Source organism: Bos indicus x Bos taurus, chromosome 19, assembly GCF_003369695.1.
Source record: "Bos indicus x Bos taurus breed Angus x Brahman F1 hybrid chromosome 19, Bos_hybrid_MaternalHap_v2.0, whole genome shotgun sequence".
Classification (NCBI taxonomy): domain Eukaryota; kingdom Metazoa; phylum Chordata; class Mammalia; order Artiodactyla; family Bovidae; genus Bos; species Bos indicus x Bos taurus.
The window spans coordinates 24426524-24450273 of NC_040094.1; the positions used below are offsets into that span (position 1 = coordinate 24426524).

Below are 23750 nucleotides of genomic sequence, written 5' to 3' on the forward strand. Positions count from 1 at the left end.
ACTACCTATCTAAGAAAGTAGGTGGCTATAACTGTGTATTTTCTTATATTAAAACAACCAACCCCACTAAAAACAATGGGAGGATAAATTAGAAAATCGTTTAAATAGTAACCCAAGGAGAACAGGAATTGATTGGGGTGAAAGAGACAAGAGAATGAAGCTAGACTTCTAATAGTATCCTTTTTGAGATTTGATTTTGAAACCACGTATGAGTATCTTTTACAATTACCAAACAAAACTAAATAGCACATACAAAAAAGGCAATCCCTAAAAACACAAAGTAAAATGAAACACCTTTTGTAAATAAATATGAAAATAGTTATAGATGAAATAATACACTCTAAGATTTGCTTTAGAATCATCAGGGCAGCTCAACATCACTGGGACATCAGACAGAGGTGGTGAGAGGGAACGGTGGGGAATGATAACACAATACATTTTACTGAGCACCTACTATATGTATCAGGCACTGTGTTATATACATTTAATTCTCAAAACCTGAAGTGGTGGGTACTATCAGTAACCCCCAGCTTACAGATGAAGAAACAAAAACTTAGAGAAGTAACCTGCTCAACCTAGACAGTTTCTATACACTCGGCAATAGTTTTAGGGTAATCCACCATGCCACTGTTAAACAAAATAACAGAACAAACTATGTCAGAAGTAAGTTCATGCAGAATACAAATGACTGAAAGAGATAAATCCAGGGGCGTCCCTGGTGGTCCAGCAGCTAAGGCTCTGTGCTGCCAATGCAGGGGGCCACGGTTCGATCACTGGTCGGGGAACTAGATCCCACACGCAGCAACTAAGAGCCTGAAAGCTGCAACTAAAGATCCTGCATACCGCAATTAAGACCAGCACAGACAAATAAATATATATAAAGATAGGTCCAGAGAGATTTCTATAGGCTGCATGGTTAAGAAGGAATTGGTTAAGAAGGCTTTATGCAGAAGTTAGAACTGAGCTGGGCTGCAGTGAAGGGAAGTCCACAGAAAGGATCAGACAGAGAAAGGGCTGTGACCAAAGGCTGTAATGACAGTCAGCGATGACCCTGGCATCATAAGAAGACTGTGTAACTTCTAATGCCGTAGAAGGCAGCACAATCAGGAAAACAGGGAGTGATTAGGATGGAAGGGAAATCAAAAACAGATTTGGGAGGAACAAGGAGCCACTGAGGAGCCATCCTTTCTTTGAAAGGCGAGCTCAGGATGAACCCAGGTGACCATTACATGAAAGGTGGCTGCTGAGTAGGTAATACCTGGTTAGAATGGAACCAAGGGCAGTCCTTGGGCAGCACAGTGACTTAGAGCTTAGGCTGTGAAATCAGACTAAGCAAGGCTTCAACCTGATTTTTTAGAGTCTCCAATTTCGTCATCTAAAAAGTGGGGATAATACCACCCACTTGATTATTGTCAGGTTTGAATAAAATAACATAATGTGTGTGAAGCATTCACATCACAACAAAGACTATCTCTGGTGCTTGAAATCTACTATACCGATTAACATTATGCTTGCAATGCTGTTCCTTAGTAGAAGTTCTACATCATATTCCTTTTAACACTCAACAAATACTCTATGCACCAACTATGAGTCAGATATTGACAATTCCTCCTCCATGAAGTCCTCCCAGACTGAACTATTTTCTTTTCTGAATGGCCTAATTCTCCACCATTCTGGTTCCTACCATTCATTTCAGTACTCACTCATATGAACTTTCGTATCCATACTTCTCTTTCGTAAAGCTAATCATTGTAAGCGATAGGAAATGCTATCTTATTTCTTTGGTATTATCACAATGAACGTCACAATAAGAAAAGTAACAAGAGAAGGAACCTTAACTTTGGTTTTGCTAAATAGCTCAGATCCCTAACCATCACATCTGTTTTAGAGCATAATTTATAGTCTGGTACAGTACTGGTTTTCAAACCATGTCCTTCCTCCCCCTGCCCTTTGCCACACTGAGCAGCTTATGGGATCTTAGTTCCCCAACAGGGGACTGAACCGGCACCCTTAGCAGTGAAAACGCAGAGTCCTAAACATTGGACTGCCAGAGAATCCCCTCTAACCATGTCTTAACAGGAGAATCCTCTCAATAAATAAAATCAACACATAATACTGACGAAAGCAGACCAGAGATCTGCTGATGAGATCTCTAAAATGAGAGAGAGCCCTGAAGTACCACCCTGATACCTGTCTCCAAGTGTCATCCCCTGAGCACCTACACGGAATCCCTCCTCTATCTGGAATTAGTTTGAGTACATGTGGACTAGGAAGTGGAACACTGTCAGAAGAACCCCATTCTGACACTAACAAGGCTACCTAATTAATTTGACCCCTTCCCTCCATCTGTTCTCCAGAAAGCCCTCTAGTTATGACTCCCTGGACAAGAAAGACCCAGGCTCAGAGGAAATGTGTTGAACAGAGGGGGCTCATTTTTTAAAACCAGAGTTCCTGGGCAATGCTCAGACCAAGAGTACATACCATTTATTAGAGTCACATTATTTCCCCTTTTTCTTTTAACAAGTGTCAAACACCTGAAAGCAAAGCAAAGCTAAAATAATGCCTTGAGCAATGCGAGAAGTTCGGGCAAAGAGGCATTCTAAGCGGCTTGTTAAAATTCTGTAAGGAACAGTCCTTATGATATGCTTCCTTATATTTGTCATCAGTCGGAAATGAACAGACACAATTTTATCAACACTAGGACTCGTCTTTTGGCTGTTAAAATAAATCCAGACAAGAGGAATGGGCTTAGTGTGGGCACTTGAATCAGCAGCAAATTAGAATTTTTCAGCATTCAGCACCAACAGAAGCAAGCCAGTAGGCCTGAGATAAGTGAAAACAGAAGTTGCCATAGTAACTTGCACATTTACCCTAAAAAGGCGGGAATGGGGGTGGGGCGGGGAAGTAGGTCAATGTTTCTGCTTAACCAGCTCCAGTCCTTGGCTTCCTCTCCTCACCTAAAGCAGCATGCTCCTCCCTCCCCGCCATAGCCCGCAGGAGCAAGAAGAGAGAATGAGGTGACCACTTCAAAAAGCAGGGAGTAGGGAGAGGTCCAAGTAGCGAGAAGGAGAACCAAGAGGGCAGCCCACTGAAGCCCTCCCGAGTGCCCTGGGACCCCTGGGAAAGCAGCTGCTGATCGAGGGCACCAGTGCTAAGAAACTGTTGCTGGGTTACCACAAATCAGAAATTGCCGTTTTCCCTGTAGCAGTTTAAGTGCACCTAATGGAACACTTGGGGATGCATTATTAACAGCTTTGGGTTGGGGGCAGTGGTGTGGAGGGATGAGTACTCTGGCGTGGCAGAAGCCTGGGGCCCTTAAGCAAGAGGCAGTCTTTCATGGCTGAAGCTATGAACAGGCCTCAAGGATGACCTAAAAGACAGGGAGGGAGGGAGGAAGGCTTAGCTGATTCCCTTTCAAAGTAAGCTGGTTTTACTACCACAGAAACACAGTGCTCTTTGATACTCTGATCTGAAATAGCTGTTAATCCAAGAGGGCAAGGGTGTCGCTGGTCCCTGAGATGGCCTGGAGGGTGCCAGAGCTCATTATCAGCTCTTCTGCCTGTGGTGCCAACAAGTGCGGAAAGCAGGTTCAACAGAAAGCACTCGGAAACAGGTGCAGCTCCATTTTCCTGCAGCTGTTAGCGTCTGCATAGGGATAAGCTGAGGCATTGCTAACAATTTTAACCATTTGTTGGGAAAACCCTGGTATTCTTATTTAGAGGATGACAGAAAAGATAATCCCTCAGGGAGGTCAAAAAAAGCACAACCATCTTTGGTAATCAGTGAGTATTTCAAACACTAACCTCTGGACACCCTACTGCATGGCACAGAGGCAAGTCTGGGCTTCCATCACACAGGCCATTCAGACTTGACTGGGACAACTTATTTCAATCCAGCAGCACACCTAGCTGCAGAGTACAGGAAAGGAAGGCTCAGTTTCAAATCTGAGCTCATGTATTCAGAAACACCTGCAAACGGTCCCCTCATACTTCCGCACATCTCTACTCCTCTGCCCTACAGGAGAAGGAAAGAGGCTCACAGTTACAGCAACACTTAAGAGAGACTCTGGAGACAAAGCGTGGCCAAGACCTTGGGAGAGGAGCACCCAGGACAAGCCTATGGTGTAGACAGGGGACTGGAGACGGTGAACAAGCCCAGGTATGAGGCCTCCATAAATACTGTGGGCAGGGGCAGCTCAAGCTGAGCAACGAGTGCATGAACGGTAAGGCAGACCGCTCCAGGCAACCAGAAGTCAATCCTTCTTGCAGGGGAAAAGTGAGAACAAACAGACGCTATTCTGTTACCACCTCTTACGTAGCCTAGAAAAATTATTCCGGCTAACCAGTTCAAAAACATTTTTCTTTTGCATATAGCAGCAACCACAGAGGACAATGAGAATTTTGTGGATCATAAAATTACAGAAGAATGTTCACGGTCAAGCACATGCAAAGGAGACAAAATAGGATAATGAACTATATCACCCAGCTTCAAAACTCATCAATATTCCAGTGCTCATCTGAAAGTCAAGACAGGACCCTTTACTCGAATGATCTCTTGAGTTTTACACATCAAAAGCCCGCAATCCCAAATGGCAATTTCTACATCCACAGGAACCCTAGGAGACAGCTACTCTAGGAAAACAGCAGTGATAAAAGAAAACAGACTTCAATTTCAATTCTTCAGGAATGTCCAACAGAAAAATCATACCCACAAGGTGTTTGTATTTGAATTTTTTAATTGCTAAAAGATGCATTTCCAACTCATTTACATTTGCTGATTCAGAATCACTGAGTTGCACAGATTCAGAGAGAAAGGTTTTATGGTCACCACAGACAGCCTTCCAGGACTGTGCCTGGTTCACAACCTCTCCATTGTGATGTAAGCATTTGGGGCAAACTTCAGGGAAACAAGACAGTACAGATTTAGTTGATTTATGACCTAGTAAAACCCACCATGTACTGGGTTTCAGCAAAGCTAAAGGAAGGTCTCAACTTACTGGTACTGTTACGTCATCATAAAAACTCCAAGCCAAAGCCCATCTCATTGTCCGACCCTGGCAGAACTCAGTATAGGTGACTTTAGGAACCTGAAACCAAAAAACAGCGCCAAATCATTCTGTTAGTTCTACTAATATGTTTCTGGCTGCTGCCTCATTTTAAATTATAGGTTGGTCTTTCTTTTTATCAGTTAACAAACACTACCATCCAAAAACAGCTATGCCCAGCTGCCTAATAACCAGTGACTCAATCGTTGTTGTTCAGTCGCCCAGTCGCGTCCGACTCTTTGCGACCCCATGGACTGCAGCACACCAGGCCCCTCTGTCCCTCACCATCTCCTGGAGTTTGCCCAAGTTCATGTTCACTGCATCAGTGATGCCGTCCAGCCATCTCAACAAAGTTGTAGGCTTTTTTCCTCCCATGAAACATGAGAGACGATTTATAGTTCCAGCTTCGAGGTTAGATATATGAAACACTCAAAACGCAGCCCTTCAGAGAACTACTGGTAAAATGATTCAAACGTTCTTTTCTTTTCTTTTTTTAGGAAAGAGAGCCTGCAAAGCCTGGCTAGACATAGCTATGTAGTCTCCATTTTAGGCCTTAAAAAAAAAAAAAAAAAAAAAAAGGCCTTATTTTAATGATTTGCAAAAAGTCCCTATTAGCCCCAAAATTACATCATTAAAAAAACTAAACAAGCAATGGGCAAGCAAAAATAAACAAAAAACACATTCAGGGTTTTTTGGTATACACGAAAATTCTATACTTCAAGTACCATCAAAAGTGGTCACACTGGAATAGTAATGACAAAGCCTTACCCCTTGTATGCGAAGTTCTTCCTTCAGAGGAGCCAGGCTGCATTTCTTTCCCAGCATACAGCTATACCATCTGGGGGGAAAAAAAAAGCAGCCAAGTCAAACACTGTTTATGTGGTTACATTTTTAAACCAAGCATTACTCAAGCCAACAAGATGAGAAGAATAGCAAACAAATACTGAGTCAAGTTACAAGTGACAAAAACAAGAATTGTATATACTTTGGCCACCTCATGCAAAGAGTTGACTCATTGGAAAAGCCTCTGATGCTGGGAGGGATTGGGGGCAAGAGAAGGGGATGACAGAGGATGAGATGGCTGGATGGCATCACTGACTCGATGGACGTGAGTCTGAGTGAACTCCGGGAGTTGGTGATGGACAGGGAGGCCTGGCATGCTGTGATTCATGGGGTCACAAAGAGTTGGACACGACTGGGCGACTGATCTGATCTGATATAATGTATTTAGACAGAGAATAAATCTAGAGAAGGAAAACATGCCCATAGCAACTTAAACAAAAGTCACTTAGTTTCTCCAATTATTTCAGTGCTATATGTATGTAGAAGGAGAGAGGGGTATCACTTATAATGCTCAGAATGAAGGCCATTCAGCTCTGGGACAGAAATTAGTTAATAAATAACAAAAACAAGGATACACACCCCCTTACAACATATTAAGACAAACTGTAAAATCTAGCATGACCTGTACTTTGAGATATGCACTCACCTGCAAATAACTTAAGAATACATACTGCACTCAAGTTTCAACAGAACATGAAATCAGTTTTCTCTATAGCAAATACAAACCCAAGAGAGGGAGTATGAAGATGAAGCGAACTGGTTAAACATAAAAGGACAGATTTTATCTCTTCTGATTATTCTAAAAAGTTTGCAAAGTATAAAATTTATACGAAACTTCTGCTTCAGGCTATGACAGATTAATTAGTAAGAAAATTGCCAAAAGGAAACTGGACAAAATATATGAAACAATTTTTCAAAACTGGACAACTGCAGTGAAGACCTATCATCTCAGAGAGAAAAACAAGGTGAGCCCCACAACTGCCAGAGCTTACTGCCTGGAGGAAATTTCCAAGCTGCAATGCAGGGAAAGGAAACTAAAATAGAACCCCAAAATCCTGCTGAATTGTTGAGACAGACTGGAGCAGTAAGGCTGAGGCAGTAAGAATTTGAAGAGCAAAAGAGAAGAGAAGAAGGAGCTGCACAGGGAGAGAATTCTGGACGTCTGCAGAGGAGTTCCCTGGAATATTTTGCAGAATAACGATCTGTGTGTGGGAGTGGAGGCTGGGGAAAGAATTCTCAGAAAACAGTAAGCTGAACAACAACTGGATTCCAGACAGCGAGGACTTCAGTTTTGTGGTTAGACAGCTAGTTTGTGGTTCTACTATCTACAGCAGAAAGCCCTTGTTAAAAAAAGCAGCAAGTAGCAGAATCCTGAAAAGGATGCTGCTTTTAAGGGGGCGAGAGGCTGTTCTGTATCTGCACTAATAAAGCTTACAAAAACAAGACCTGAAAAAGGATCCAACTGGTCACAAGTAATCTAAGTAAGCAATAAAACAAAGTCCAAAACTCATTAAAGGACTACAAAGAAATGGAGCACCCCCACACATCAGATACACAATGTCCAGCATTTAGTCAAAAACTACCAGATATTAAAGAAGCAGGAAAATGACTCATAATCAGGATTTAAAAATCAATCATTAGAAACAGATGAAGAAATAAGATGATGATGGAATTAGTAGATGAGGACATCAAAACAGCTATTTAGAAATATGTCCCATAACAAAACATCGACATGATGAGGCAAAGAGGGAAGGTATAAAAACTAACCAAATGGAACTATAAGACACGAAAATTACAATATCTCAAATAAAAAATTCACTGGATTGGATTAACAGCATATTAGATTCTGCAAAAGATGTATGAACCTGAAGACACAGCAAAAAAAAAAAAAAAACTGAAATAAAACACAGAGAGGGAGAAAAAGAAAAGTTGAAAAAAATAACACAGCACCAGTGACCAATGGGACAGTATCAAACTGTACACATAATTTGAGTTTCAGAAAAGAGACAAAAGGGGGACAAAAAGTATTAGAAAAAAAAGATCAAAATTTTTCCCAAACTGATAAAAACTATAAACATATATAAGTTCAATGAACTTCCCACATTAGAAACATAAAATAAAACCATATTATATATTTAAAATACATAACCAACAAGGACCCACCGTATAGCACAAAGACCTTTGCTCAATACTCTGTAACAACCTAAATGGGAAAAGAATTTAAAAAGAATCGATATTTATAATGGAATCTCTTTGCTGCACACATGAAACTAACACAACACTGTTAATCAACTATAAAATATAAAATAAAAATTACACCAAACCAAACCATACTAAGGCACTTCATAATCAAAGTACCAAAAATCAGAGACAAAAAGGAAATCTTAAAATCAGGGGGTGGGTAGAGACTTCTTGTTCAAAAGAAGAAAGATAAACATAAATATTTAATATCAACCTCTCATCAGAAATAATGCAAACCAGAAGACAACAGAACAACAACTTTAAAGGACAGAAAGGAGAACTCCCTGGTGGTCCAGTGGTTAGGACTCCATGCTCTCACTGCCAAGGGCCCAAGGTTCAATCCTTGGTTGGGGAACTAAGATCCCATAAGCCATGTAAGAAGCAGTAAGTCACCACTTTGTCTAAACAAGAGCTGAACAAACTCTTCTTAAATCCATAACAGAAGTACTCATAGGGCCTCTAAAATTGGAGACAGGCAGACAAATACAAAGAAGCAACAACTTACTAAAGCAGAAACCCACCAGCACACATCTCCACGGGAACCACCAGTGCTGAGGTAGAGAAACCTGCACTGAAACTGACAACTTGCCAGAGACTCAGCATTGATGAGTCTGAGAAATAAAAACTCCAGGGGTGCCCACTCATCAGCGACGCCATGCTTATATATATATTATCTGGGAGCTTGATCAGGTTCTTACAGTGAGTAAAAGGAAAAATTCCCTTACGCTTCTGGCTGGGGGAGAGGAAAAGGAACCATTTTGAATTAGACTAGGGCATCCTGTTCTTAAAAAAGTCTGCCCCCAGGAGAAACCAATTAGCCAGAGCCTGACCTCTTGGGGTTTTATCAGAGCCTGACTGACCCAGAGGAGGGATATCATCCAACTCCAGCATACTCTAGGCATCCTTTCCCACCAAAGCAGGGGAAAAAACTGAGAAGCATGTGTGTAGATCACAACCCAGAGGGACGGGATCACTGAAGGGCTAAAACCTACTCAGGGACTATAGAATGCTTCCCCTCCTCCACACCTTACCATGGATTACTAAAGACCTGTAAGAGCAGTTCCTTTGACCAAGTACATCATGTCTTCCTATTTTAATTATAAGACACACTAAAAGGCAAAAAGAAAAAAAAAAAACCCAACAGTCTGACAGGCAGAGAAACCATCAGAACCAGACATGACAAGGATATTGGGTGTTATCAAACTAGGAATATAATAACTATGATTAAGATGCTAAGGGCCCTAATGGCTAAAGTAGACAGCATGCAAGAACAGATGCGTAATGTAAGCAGAGAGAAGGAGATTCTAAGAACCAAAGAAAAATGAAAAAGATCAAAAACGCTATAATGGAAAGGAACGCCTTTGATGGGCTGATTAGTAGATTAGAGACAGCTGAGGAAAGACTTTAGTCTGGGGATACCTCAATAGAAACTGCCAAAAGTGAAAAACAGAGAGAGAAAAAAAAACAACAACCAGAATATAATATTCAGGAACTGTGGGACAACTACAAAAGATGTAAAATCTGTGTAATGGAAATCTAGAAGGAAAAGAAAGAAAAAAGAACAGAAGAAATATCTGAAACAATAATGACTGAGAATTTCCCCAAATTAATTCAGTTAGATACTGAACCACAGATCCAGAAAGCTAACAGAACACTGAGCAGAAAAAAATATTCAGAAACTGCACCTAGGTGTATGACTTTTAATAAAATCAAAGATTAAAAAAAATCCTCAAAGAAGTCAGAAAAAGATACACCTTACCTATAAATAAGAATTACATCCAACTTGTGTTAAGAAACTATGCAAGCAAGAAGAGAGAGAAGTGAAATACTTGTTTCAGACACAGCTGACTTCAGAGCAAGACAAGTTATCAAGAATAAAGAGGGGCATTATTCTAAGCTAAAATGGGGACAGTCCTCCAAGAAGACATAACAATCCTTAATGTGTTTGTACTTAACAGAGCATCAAGCTACATGAGGCAAAAACTGATAGAGCTGCAAGAAGAAACAGATGAACCTTCTTTTAGAGATGGAAATTTCAATAACCCTCTATCAGAACGCACAGATCTGTCTGGCAAAAATAAGACAAGACATAGCTGAACTCAACAACACCATCAATCAATTGGATATAACTGACATACATAAACTATTCATCTTCTCAAGATCACAAAGAATATTCACCAAGATAGACTGCTCTGAGCCATAAAATACATCTTAACAAAGTTTAAAGGAATAAAAATCATACAACATCTGCTCTTAGTCCACAAGGGAATTAAACTTGAACTCAGTAACAGAAAGAGAGCTAGAAAATCCCCAAGTACTTAGAGATTAAATAATACATTTATATATAACACATGGGTCAAAGAAGCTATCTCAAGAGAAATTAAACAGCATCTTGAACTAAATGAAAACAAAAATACAATTTGTTAAAGTTTGTGTAGTGAAAGCAGTGCTTACAGGGAAATTTATAGCACTGAATGAATACATTAGAAAAGAAAAATCTAAAATCAATCATCTAAGCTTCTACCTCAGGAAGCTAAAAGAGTAAATTAAATCCAAAGCAAACAGAAGAAATAATAAAAATTGAAATCAGGAAATCGATAGAGAAAAATCAATTATGTCAAAAGTTGGTCCTTTAAAAAGATCAATAAATTCAATAAGCCTCTAGCCAGGCTAAGGAGAAAGGAAAAAATAAAAAGAGAGGACACAGATTCCTAGTATCAGAAATAAAAAGGTGCAAAGATAATCTTCTCAACAAGTGGTGCTGGAATTGGACATCATATGCAAAAAAAAACCCAAAACCCAAAACTATACACAAACCTTGTATCATTTACAAAAATTAACTCAAAATGGATCACAGACCTAAATGTAAAACATAAAACCTAGAAGATAATATAAGAGAAAATCTAGATGACCTTGGATTTGGCAGTAACAATGATTTAGATACCACACCAAAGGGAGGATCCGTGAAAGAAATAATTGACAATCTGGATGTCATTAAACTTTGTGAAAGATATGTCAAGAGTGTGAAAAGACAAGTCACAGACTGGGAGAAAATACAGAACACCTATCTGTTAACTGAAATATACAAAGAACACTTATAAATCAACAATATGAAAACAACCAATCTGATTTTAAAATGAGCCAAAGACCCTAACAAGATACCCATCAAAGAAGAAATACAGATGACAAACAGGCATTTGAAAAGACGCTCCATATCATATGTCATCAAGGAAACAGAAACTAACGAGATACCCCTGCACACCTATCAGAATGGCAAAAATCCAGAACACAGACAACACCAAATGCTGGTGAGTGTGCAGGGCAACAGAAACTCTCATTCTGTCAGTTCAAAGACAAAAAAGGTCAAGCCACTTTGGGAGTCTTCCAAATATACTCTTACCATGTGATCCAGCAATCGTGCTCCTTGGCATTTATTCAAAGAAGCTGAAAACTTATGTCCGCACAAAGATATGCACACTGAAGTCTATAGCAGCTTTGTTCATAACTGTCAAAACTTGGAAGCAATCAAGATGCCCTTCAGCAGGTGAATGGATAAATAAACTGTGGTATGTTCAGACAATGTAATATTATTCAGCACTAAAAAGAAATGAGCTGTTAAGCTATGAAAAGACATGGAGAATTCAAAAGCAGAGACATTACTTTGCCAACAAAGGTCTGTCTAGTCAAGGCTATGGTTTTTCCTATGGTCATGTATGGATGTGAGAGTTGGACTGTGAAGAAGGCTGAGCTCCGAAGAATTGATGCTTTTGACCTGTGGTGTTGGAGAAGACTCTTGAGAGTCCCTTGGACTACAAGGAGATCCAACCAGTCCATTCTGAAGGAGATCAGCCCTGGGATTTCTTTGGAAGGAATGATGCTAAATCTGAAACTCCAGTACTTTGGCCACCTCATGCAAAGAGTTGACTCATTGGAAAAGACTCTGATGCTGGGAGGGATTGGGGGCAGGAGGAGAAGGGGACGACAGAGGATGAGATGGCTGGATGGCATCACTGACTCGATGGACATGAGTCTGAGTGAACTCCAGGAGTTGGTGATGGAGAGGGAGGCCTGATGTGCTGTGATTCATGGGGTCGCAAAGAGTCGGACACGACTGAGCAAATGATCTGATCTGATCTGAAGTTAAAGAAGACAACCGGAAAATGCTACATAGTGTACGATTCCAACTATATGGCATTCTGGAAAAGGCAAAACTATAGAGATGGTAAAAGATCAGTAGTTGGGAAGGATGGGTGAACAGGTAGAGCACAGAGGATTTTTTAAGGCAGTAGAAATATTATGTATATTATAATGATGAATATACATGTGTCCAAACTCACAGAATATACAACACCCAGGATAAATCCGAATGTAAACAATGGACTCTGGGTGGTAACGAAGTGTCAAGTAGGCTCATCAATTGGAAGTGTGAAGTAGGCTCATCAATTTCAACAAATGTCCCACTCTGGTGAGGGATACTGATTGTGGGGGAGGTATAGGGGCAAGAGTAAATGGGAACTCTCTGTAATTTCCCCTCAATTTTGTTGTACCTTAAACTACTTTAAGAAATAATCTATGTACACCCGAAATTAACACATTGTAAATCAACTTGAATCCATAAAAAAAAAAAAAATATATATATATATATATAAAGTCTAACACAAAAGAGAGGGACAGGAATGACCAACAAGCACATGCAAAGATGCAGAGCATCACTGGTCATCAGGAAAATGCAACTTAAAACTAGAACAAGGTATCACTATAAAACCAATAGAATGGATACATTTTAAAGAAATGGCAACATCAAATGGAGTCCTGCTGGAACTCTCATACATGGCTGGTGAGAATGGGAAACAACACAGCCACTTGAGAACAGCCTGGCAACCTGACTCAGGAATCTAATCCCAGGTATTTACTCAAGATAGAGGAAAACTTAAGTCCACGCAGACTTGTTTGCAAATGTTTATAGTGGTATTATCCATACTAGCCAAAACCTGAAAAGGGTCCAAATGTCCATCAATTGGTGAGTGGATTAACCAATTCTGGTAGATTCACACAATGGCATACTAAGCAATACAAAGGGAGACACTACGGATACAATACATGTTACATGAAAGCCTGTTTTGCATTGGGTCATTTACAGTAATGAGGAAACAGCCTCAGAAAAAAAGTTTATTGTACTAACAAATCCTACAAGCAGAAATCGCCATGCAGGGTCACATGGGGAAGACACCAGGGTGGTCAGGCAGCAGACGACAGAGTGAGGGGAGTGCTTAGGCCACGGTCGCTAGTGGGGTTTCCTCAGGACGGGCAAGGCAAGGCATGGGGTACAGTTTAGGATCAACTAGTGTGAATAACCGCCAAGGGCTCTGGGCTGTGAAGGGGTCCCCAGGCACCTAGCATCCGGCCCTGGGATGATCAGGCAAAGGAAGATGGCTTCCTGGGCTGAGGGGGCAGATAGAGTAGGGATCTATCTGCCTTGCAGATCCAAGGCTCACTCAGGCTGGGTCCTTTGCTGTATCTAAGAATTGGTGAGCCCAGGGAGGGGCAATCTCCCCTAGCGAGGGCAGTCAAAACCTAATAATACATAGAAAATTTTAAATATTTACAATACAAAGCAAGACACAAAAATCCAATTATTTAAAAGTCTAGAACAGGCAAAACTACTGTGGTAGAAAAACCAATGATCACTAGAGGTTGGGTAGGGTAGGAAGAGACTGCAAAGGCCACTAGGGAACTTTTTTATGGTGATGGAAATGTTTTATATCTTAACTGTGGTGGTGGTGATATATACATCTGTCAAGATGCATCAAATCATACACTTGAACTGGAGAAAGTAACCATATGCAAGTTATACCTCAATAAAGCTTATTTAAATATACAAACTTAAATATGATCTAGCTTGTATCTTTAGACATTAAGACTAGTAAACAATGCAGTAATGCTCTGCATATTTCTTGCTTTATAACACAGCTTAGTTACATTGCTGCTGCTGCTGCTAAGTCGCTTCAGTCGTGTCCGACTCTGTGCGACCCCAGAGATGGAAGCCCACCAGGCTCCCCCGTCCCTGGGATTCTCCAGGCAAGAACACTGGAGTGGGTTGCCATTTCCTTCTCCAATGCATGAAAGTGAAAAGTGAAAGTGAAGTCGCTCAGTTGTGTCCAACCCTCAGCGACCCCATGGACTGCAGCCCACCAGGCTCCTCCATCCATGGGATTTTCCAGGCAAGAGTACTGGAGTGGGGTGCCACTGGCTTCTCCATTAGTTACACTAGCAATACATAATCTGTATCCTCCTTTTTTCACCAAGCATCATAATTACTCCCGTGTCATTTGAAGTTCATCCAACTGTACATTATTTTTAGAGAAATTTTAGACTAAGGGGATACACATTCAACATTTACTTGTTTATATGCAAAGCAGCTACTGCTGCTGCTAAGTCGCTTCAGTCGTGTCCGACTCTGTGCAACCCCATAGACAGCAGCCCACCAGGCTCTCCCGTCCCTGGGATTCTCCAGGCAAGAACACTGGAGTGGGTTGCCATTTCCTTCTCCAATGCATGAAAGTGAGAAGTGAAAGGGAAGTCGCTTAGTCGTGTCCGACTCTTCACGACCCCATGGACTGCAGCCTACCAGGCTCCTCTGTCCATGGGATTTTCCAGGCAAGAGTACTGGAGTGGGTTGCCACTGCCTTCTCTGAAAGTAGCTACTATGAAAGTGAATTTTATAGTCACTAAAACTCAAGTGGATTTAAGAGCCTCTAAAATCACATGCCAGGTTAAAACTATAAATTGTCTTTTTTTTTTTTTATAAGTTGAAAATGGTTCAAGATTGGCAATTTCATATGGTTCACATTACATTAAGTAATACGAATGAAAATCTTAATTATAGAAGCATGACAAATACTATTATACTGCTTTAGAAGTAGTATACATTAACCAGTACTTAATTTGTTTTTATTGTTTATGGGTTCAAGAACAGGTAACAATCCTTATTTTTTTATCATCAATCCTTTTCCAGATTTGAAAACACAAATAAATAGTTGTTCTACCTAAACTACTTTAAACAAACCTGGGTAAATTTACTTAGAGCCTAATCTATTTCATTTGGCAGCTTTACAAGGTTTGGAAGAAAAAAAATATGGTCCCTTTAAGAAGACAGTATATAAACGGAGAAATCATTAAGCAGGAATTAAAAGCCTTTGGTAAGTTAGGAGTAAGATGGAGAAATTAAAAGCAATTCGTGCTCACACAGAAACAGTTGATTCACACCTTTCCTTTAAAATTAGCATTCCTGAACAGATTAAAAAATTTTTTTCATTGAATATAGTTGATTTACAATGTCTTAATTTCTGCTGCACAGCAAAGTGACTCAGTTATATACATATATACATTCTTTTTTATACCATTTTCATTGTGGTTTATCCCAGGATATTGAATATAGTTTCCTGTGCTATGTAGTGGTATTTTGTCATTTATCCGCTTTGTAACTGTTGGTATCTACTATCCCGAAACTCGACTCCGTCCCTCCTCCACCCGCCTCCCCCGTGACAACCACCATCCTGTTCTCTGTCTGTCGTCTGTTTCTGTTTGTAAACACGCTCACCTGTGCCGTATTTTAGATTTCACATACAAGTGACAGCATACGGGATTTGTCTTTCTGATTGACTTACTTCACTTAGTTGAAGTACTCTCTAGTTGCATCCATGTCCTTGAGACATGAGATGAGAATCACCAGAAGCCAAGAAAAGTTCAACAACAGAGACAAAAGAAAGATGTTACAAACCTCCTCAGCTGATGAAAGGAAGCAAATATTTAGACAATTAAGGCTCAAAGAACTTCCCTGGGGGCTCAGATGGTAAAGAATCTGCCTGCCAATGCAGGAGACATAGGAGATGCAGGTTCGATCCCTGGGTTGGGAAGATCCCTGGAGAAGGGAATGGGAACCCATTCCAGTATTCTTCCCTGGAGAATTCCATAGACAGAGGAACCCAGCAGGCTATAATCTTGGGGGTCGCAAAGAGTCAGACATGGCTGAGCAACTAACACACTTGACAAGGCTTGTAATATGTCATTGGTACTTAATATAGGCTTGGCAGAGTTTATATTTTTTTTAACCCTTACTGTAACGTAAATGGGGTTCTCAAGGCAAGAATACTGAAGTGGTTTGCCATTCCCTTCTCCAGTGGACCATGCTTTGTCAGAACTCTCTACTATGAATACACTATGAATACAAGAATACACAGAACTATACAAAAAAGATCATAATGACCCACCCAGATAACCACAATGGTGTGATCACTCACCTAGAACCAGACATCCTGGAATGTGAAGTCAAGTGGGCCTTAGAGAGCATCACTACGAACAAAGTTACTGGAGCTGATGGAATTCCAGTTGAGCTATTTCAAATCCTAAAAGATGATGCTGTGAAAGTGCTGCACTCAATATGCCAGCAAATTTGGAAAACTCAGCAGTGGCCACAGGACTGGAAAAGGTCAGTTTTCATCCTAATCCCAAAGGAAGGCAATGCTAAAGAATGCTCAAACTACCGCAAAACTGTACTCATCTTATGCACTACCAAAGTAATGCTCAAAATTCTCCAAGCCAGGCTTCAACAAAACGTGAACTGAGAATTTCCAGATGTTCAAGCTGGATTTAGAAAAGGCAAAGGAACCAGAGATCAAATTGCCAGTATCTGTTGAATCATAGAAAAAGCAAGAGAGTTCCAGAAAAAAAATCTACTTCTGCTTTACTGACTACACCAAAGCTTTTGACTGTGTGGATCACAATAAACTATGGAAAATTCTGAAAGAGATGGGAATACCAGAGCACCTGACCTGCCTCTGAGAAATCCATATGCAGGTCAAGAAGCAACAGTTAGAACTAGATATGGAACAATGGACTGGTTCCAAATCAGGAAAGGAGTACATCAAGGCTGTATATTGCCACCCTGCTTATTTAACTTACATGCAGAGTACATCATGAGAAATGCTGGGCTGGAAGAAGCACAAGTTGGAATCAAGATTGCTGGGAGAAACAGCAATAACCTCAAATATACAGATGACACCACCCTTATGGAAGAAAGTGAAGAGGAACTAAAAAGCCTCTTGATGAAAGTAAAAGAGGAGAGTGAAAAAGTTGGCTTAAAGCTCAACATTCAGAAAATGAAGATCATGGCATCTGGTCCCATCACTTCATGGCAAATAGATGGGGAAACAGTGGAAACAGTGTCAGACTTTATTTTGGGGGCCTCCAAAATCACTGCAGATGGTGATTGCAAGCCATGAAATTAAAAGACGCTTACTCCTTGGAAGGAAAGTTATGACCAACCTAGCAGCATGTTAAAAAGCAGAGACATTACTTTGCCAACAAAGGTCCATCTAGTCAAGGCTATGGTTTTTCCAGTGGTCATGTATGGATGTGAGAGTTGGACTATAAGGAAAGCTGAGCGCCGAAGAACTGATGCTTTTGAACTGTGGTGTGGGAGAAGACTCTTGAGAGTCCCTTGGACTGCAAGGAGATCCAACCAGTCCATTCTGAAGGAGATCAGCCCTGGGATTTCTTTGGAAGGACTGATGCTAAAGCTGAAACTCCAATACTTTGGCCACCTCATGCAAAGAGCTGACTCATTGGAAAAGACCCTGATGCTGGGAGGGATTGGGGGCAGGAGGAGAAGGGGACAACAGAGGATGAGATGGCTGGATGGCATTACCGACTTGATGGACATGAGTTTGAGTAAACTCTGGGAGTTGGTGATGGACAGGAAGGCCTGGAGTGCTGTGATTCATGGGGTCACAGAGTTGGACACAACTGAGCAAATGAACTGAACAGATACGGAGATGACACCACCCTTATGGCAGAAAGCGAAGAACTGAAGAGCCTCTTGATGAAAGTGAAAGAGGAGAGTAAAAAAGTTGGCTTAAAACTCAACATTCAAAAAACGAAGATCATGGCATGTGGTCCTATCAGTAAATGGCAAATACATGGGGAAACAACAGAAACAGTGACAGATTTTATTTTCTTGGCTCCAAAGTCAATGCAGATGGTGACTGCAGCCATGAAATTAAAAGATCCTTGCTCCTTGGAAGAAAAGCTATGACAAACCTAGACAGCATATTAAAAAGCAGAGACATTACTTTGCCAACAAAGGTCCATCTAGTCAAAGCTATGGTTTTTTCAGTAGCCATGTATGGATGTGAGAGTTGGACTATAAAGAAAGCTGAGCGCCGAAGAACTGATGCTTTTGAACTGTGGTGTTGGAGAAGACTTCTTGAGAGTCCCTTGGACTGGAAGGAGATCAAACCAGTCAATCTTGAAGGCAATCAATTCTGAATATTCATTGGAAGGACTGATGCTAAAGCTGAAACTCCAATACTCTGGCCACCTGATGCAAAGAACTGACCCATTAGAAAAGACCTTGATGCTGGGAAAGATTAAAGGCAGGAGGCAAAGAGGACAAGAGAGAATGAGATGGTTGGATGGCATCACTGACTCAATGAACATGAGTTTGAGCAAACTCCGGGAGTTGGCAATAGACAGGGAAGCCTGGCATGATGCAGTCAATGGAGTTACAAAGAGTCAGACACGACTGAGTGAACTGAACTGAACTGTAACCTAAATACTGTATCATGAATCTTTTTGTTTTTCCTTTCAGGCTGCATGGTGTGGCATGAAGAACATCCCCAACCAGGGATCAAACCTGCACCCCCTGCAGTGACTGGAAGCATGATGTCTTAACCACTGGCCTGCCAGGAAGTCCCTTAGCTTCACTTAAAAAACAAAAAATTATTTATTTGGTTGTGTCAAGTCTTAGTTGCAACACACAGGATCTTTAGCTGTGGCATGCAAACTCTTCCTAAGCTTCACTTTAAAAAAAAATGTCTGCCCATTAGATCCTAACTACTCTCAACAGGCATCTTGTGACAACTAATCAAAATTTAAGTAGAAAAAAAAAAAGGATGATCTAGCTACCCAAGAGACTTTGAACCCATTACACTATTTTAATGATGAAAGTAGCACTCCACTCATTACAGCATTTAGTAATTCTTTTGGGACAGCAGGTTTCAAGAAAAATTATTTTGAAATTATTTCAAACGTACAGGAAATACAAGATTAGTGCAAATAATTCTAGCATACTGTTCATCCCGATTCACTGCACTTTCCCCCACTTGCTTGCTCTGTGTTTTTTCTAAACCATTTGAGGGTTAGCTACAGACATTATCATGCCCCTAACCTTAAATATTTTGGCATGTACATTTTAAAAACAAGGGCATTCTCTCTTATAACCACAGAACAACGATCAAATTGCAAAAACTTAACACTCATACAGTACTATTATCTGGAATATGGTCCACACTCAAATTTCACCAATTATCCCAATAACGTCCTTCATGTTAATTTTCTCCCCTGATGTAAGATCCAATCTAGGATCATGCATTTCATTTACGTGTCAAGTCTCTTTAGTCTCTTTCAATCTGGAACAGTTCTGCAGTCTTTTTTTTTTTTTTTTACTTTCATGACCTTAATATTTTTGAAAAATTGTCTTACAAAATCTGTCAAGTTTGGTATGTCTAAAATTTCCTTAGTCAGATTCAGGTTAAACATTTGGGGCCGGAAGAACACAGAGATGCTGTGTGTCCTTCCAGGCAACTTGTATCACGAGGTGATCAACTGGTCAAGGTGGTACCCCGCAATCTCTCCACTATAAAGTTACTATATATTTCTTTGTAATTGAGAAATGCTTTGTGATTAGGGAAGTACTTTGAAACTATGAAAAATACCTTCTCTACAAATTCTCCATTGCTGACTCCTCCACGAATCAATTACTATAATGATTGCAAAATGGTGATTTCTCTAACTTGATTATTCTTTCTACATTTATTAGTTGGCATTCTAATGTAATAAAGAGCTTCCCATTTATCCCTTATGTACTTCATTTGTTTACCTTATTCAATGTGTTACAATCCATTATCATCATTATTCACCCTAACCTTGCACTATACTGTCCCATATGTTGCTTGAGCTGTCTCCATGTTCTTTTAACATTTAATACCATAAAAGGTATTATCCCAACTTACAGATAAGGAAAATGAAGTGGCTTACCCTTTTATAAAGGCAAGTGTGTAGAAAGTTTGCAGTAGAACCAGTCTATCAGTTGGAAAATTAACTAAAAGCTCAGTTATGAAATTTACAGTTGTTCCTTGCAACTACCACTTATAGCACCTTGTAACCACACTGCTGCTGCTGCTAAGTCGCTTCAGTCGTGTCCAACTCTGTGCGACCCCAGAGATGGAAGCCCACCAGGCTCCCCCGTCCCTGGGATTCTCCAGGCAAGAACACTGGAGTGGGTTGCCATCTCCTTCTCCAATGCATGAAAGTGAAAAGTGAAAGGGAAGTCGCTCAGTCGTGTCCAACTCTTAGCGACCCCATGGACTACAGACTACCACGCTCCTCCATCCATGGGATTTTCCAGGCAAGAGTGCTGGAGTGGGGTGCCATTGCCTTCTCCATGTAACTACACTAGCATCCAGTTTTTAAAACCAGAAAAGGAGGCTGGCTCCACGTTAGAATAAAGTAACAAAGTACTTTTAATGTTTTCGTTCAATATAGCAGACCACAGCAGTTAAATCTGCTGGATCGCTAAAAAGGACAAGAGTTAAAATTACCCTATTTACTATTCATTATTATTATTTACTACTATTATTATTATAATTACATCACATATATATTTATTTAATTATATGACTACCCTATAAGGCATGTCTTTCAACACAGCAGACCACAGCAGTTAAATCTGCTGGATCGCTAAATAGGACAAGAGTTAAAATTACCCTATTTACTATTCATTATTATTATTTACTATTATTATTATAATTATATCAAATATATATTTATTTAATTATATGACTACCCTATAAGGCATGATGTAGCTATCATTATTTCACTTTATCAATGAGAAAACAACTTTTAAAAATCAAAGAACCACATTCCAAAAGGCCCAGATTGTTAAATTTATTACCCAGCACCTGGTGATGATCACCAGATATGTGGATTTTACCCACATCCATGAAGTCCCCACCATCTGGCAGGGGGCAGCAGATGGAAAGGAAAAAGCAAAAATGGGGAGTTAAACCAGCATTAAGTTGGAACTTCGTAACTCTGGTTCCTGGAAAAATCAGAGAATCATTGTCATAAAGGGTGTCAGCTACAGTCAGTAATAAGAGTGGAACCCAGGCCATGAGGCATTTGATAAAGTCTGCTGATTTATTTAGGTTAGGTGAGTGAGTCTCTAAAAAGGAAAATGCTATTAAGTAAGCTCAAGTCGCAGGCACAAAGAATGAAAGGTAAAGATGACAAGCACTTGTAAATCTTCATCAACGATAAAAAGGCTGTCTAATAATGACAATATGTCAATTATATCTCAACAGTAAAGAAAAGGCTGTGCACTTAGAAGTCTAACTGCAGGCTGGGCTACAGCGGCTGCGTGGGGTGGTGGAAAGGGGATGAGAGCAGAATTAGAAGATCTAGGGCCCAGATTTCTAACCTGTACAACTAAGAGGCTGGATAACCTTCTCTCCCAAGGGCCTCCCAGCTGCAAAATTCCTTCAGATACAAAACTGCAGTTGCTGCCGAGCGTGGCTCAAGTGAGGCACCTGGAGAGCCACCACTGGAGGCCAGTCCAACAAGTACAACTTATTTCACTCCACAATGTTACACATTTGGCTTAATTTCTGCACTTCTTTCGGAACAAGAAGAGGGTTAAGGAGATGGTGGAGTTTAAATACTTATTTTTAACCTCTCATTTTTTCATAGCTTCAATATATGCAGTTTCCACAGCATTTTAAAATTTGAGAGTTTCATAGTGGTATAAACTTTATGTCAACAATAAAAATATGCAAGAGGGCATGAACTGATACATTTCTTCCTTTTATCTTCCCTCTCAACCTGCCTGAGTCCTAACAGAGCAGACAAGACTGCTGAACCCTTTCTTTAAGTGGATTATAACTGGTAACTTTTCCCACATATGACACCAACCTTGAAATGGTCGACTCTTTAGAAACATAATTTGTTGTTTTCAGTCCCTCAGTCATGTCTGACTCTTTGCAACCCCATGGGCTGCAGCATGCCAGGCTTCCCTGTCCTTCACCATCTCCCGGAGCTTGCTCAAACTCACGTCCACTGAGTTGGTGATGCTATCTAATCATCTGGCACCAGCAATTTACTCTTCGCAGCAAACATTCACCTTTCATTCAGTCTGAGGGCAGCCACAGAGCCAGGTACAGGCAGACTTGGAATATATTGACCAATTTCTCTCCCTTAGAATGGTATTCCTTTACAACATACTTTTTGTAGTTCAAATGGAACTTCGGGAATAATAGAAATTTACTGATTAAAAGGCTCCTGAAAATGACCTTCCCCATCTTCCTGGGTGACTCCAGCTCCCTCAAAAGCTGAGAGACACTGAACTGGCCACATGGCCCTGTTTGCCTACTGTCATGAGTCTCAGTGCTGTTACTTTCTTCACATTTAATTTACTTACTCACACTCTTCTTAATACTCAGTATAATTTAAGTCTCTTTCTTCCTCACACTCTAAAGTTAAAGAAACCGATTAAGGTAAAAATACATTAACCTTTGGCTTTAATATTGTGTCAGTTTTCTGAGAGGCAGATCATCCAATAATCCAGTTGTCTTCCATGTTTAAATAAAATCACATTTAACAAATCAGGGTATGTGTTGATTTTGGAATTGGCCTTCTACTAAAATAAACAACTTTAAATGCCTGTAAGTCCAAAAGAAAAAAAAAAGGTTTCCCTAATTAGGAATTCTGAGTATTCACCCAGAAGAATTCAAAGTCAGGTCTTAAGAAATACTTGCACATTCATGTTCCTAGCAACATTATCCACGACAGCCAAAACATGGAAGTAACCCAAGTGCGCATCAACAGATGAATGGATAAACAAAATGCAGTATATACATACAAAGGAATATTAATATTATTCAGCCCTAAAAAGGAAGGAAATTCTGAAACCTGCTATAAGATGGATGCATATCGATGACATACTGCTAAGTAAAAGATGCCAGTCATAAATCATATATGATTCCACTTATATGAGGTACCTAGAACAGTCAAATTCAAAGAGACAGAAAGAAAAGAAGTGGTTGCCAGGGGAACCACTATGGGAAGAGAGAGAATAGGAGTAGTTGTTAATAGGTACAGAACTTTCTTAGTTTAGTTTTTTAGTTTTACAAAAAGAAAAGAGTTCTGGAGGTTAGCAGCACAACAATATGAATGTACTTAATGCTACTGAACTGTACACTTAAAAAATGGTTACGAAGGCAAATTTTACATGATGTGTATTTTACCACAATTTCAAAAAATTCTTTGTGTCACAAAGCTAAATCCCAGGGCTGAAAGTCCTTTCAGTTTGAACCAGCACATTATCCATCATTTCAACAACACTTGGCAGGGTGAGAAGTCAAGCAAGACAAATAGCTCTCTCTGAGTACCTTACGTTGCTTAATGACAGGTGTGTTGTCCAAAATCATTAGCTTTTAAAAAGGAGCAGCCTTAACTCTCCTCTGGAACTGGTTAGGGATCTCAGTTTCCCTTCATTAAGTTCCTGACA

At 40.2% G+C, this 23750-nt stretch overlaps 1 protein-coding gene across 2 annotated transcripts in view; it reads right to left on the reverse strand.

The window, feature by feature from the left end:
- Positions 1-23750, reverse strand: part of METTL16 (methyltransferase like 16) — a 69399-nt gene that overhangs the window by 11985 nt on the left and 33664 nt on the right. For both annotated transcript variants that reach the window (XR_003507027.1, XM_027519805.1), the window contains exons 7-8: positions 5813-5882; positions 4997-5086 (exon numbers count right to left, since the gene is read on the reverse strand). Coding sequence is in view for 1 of the 2 variants with exons in the window: in XM_027519805.1 (XP_027375606.1) it covers positions 4997-5086; positions 5813-5882 (160 nt within the window). In the remaining variant the exon portion in view is untranslated. The remainder of the gene's footprint in view (positions 1-4996; positions 5087-5812; positions 5883-23750) is intronic.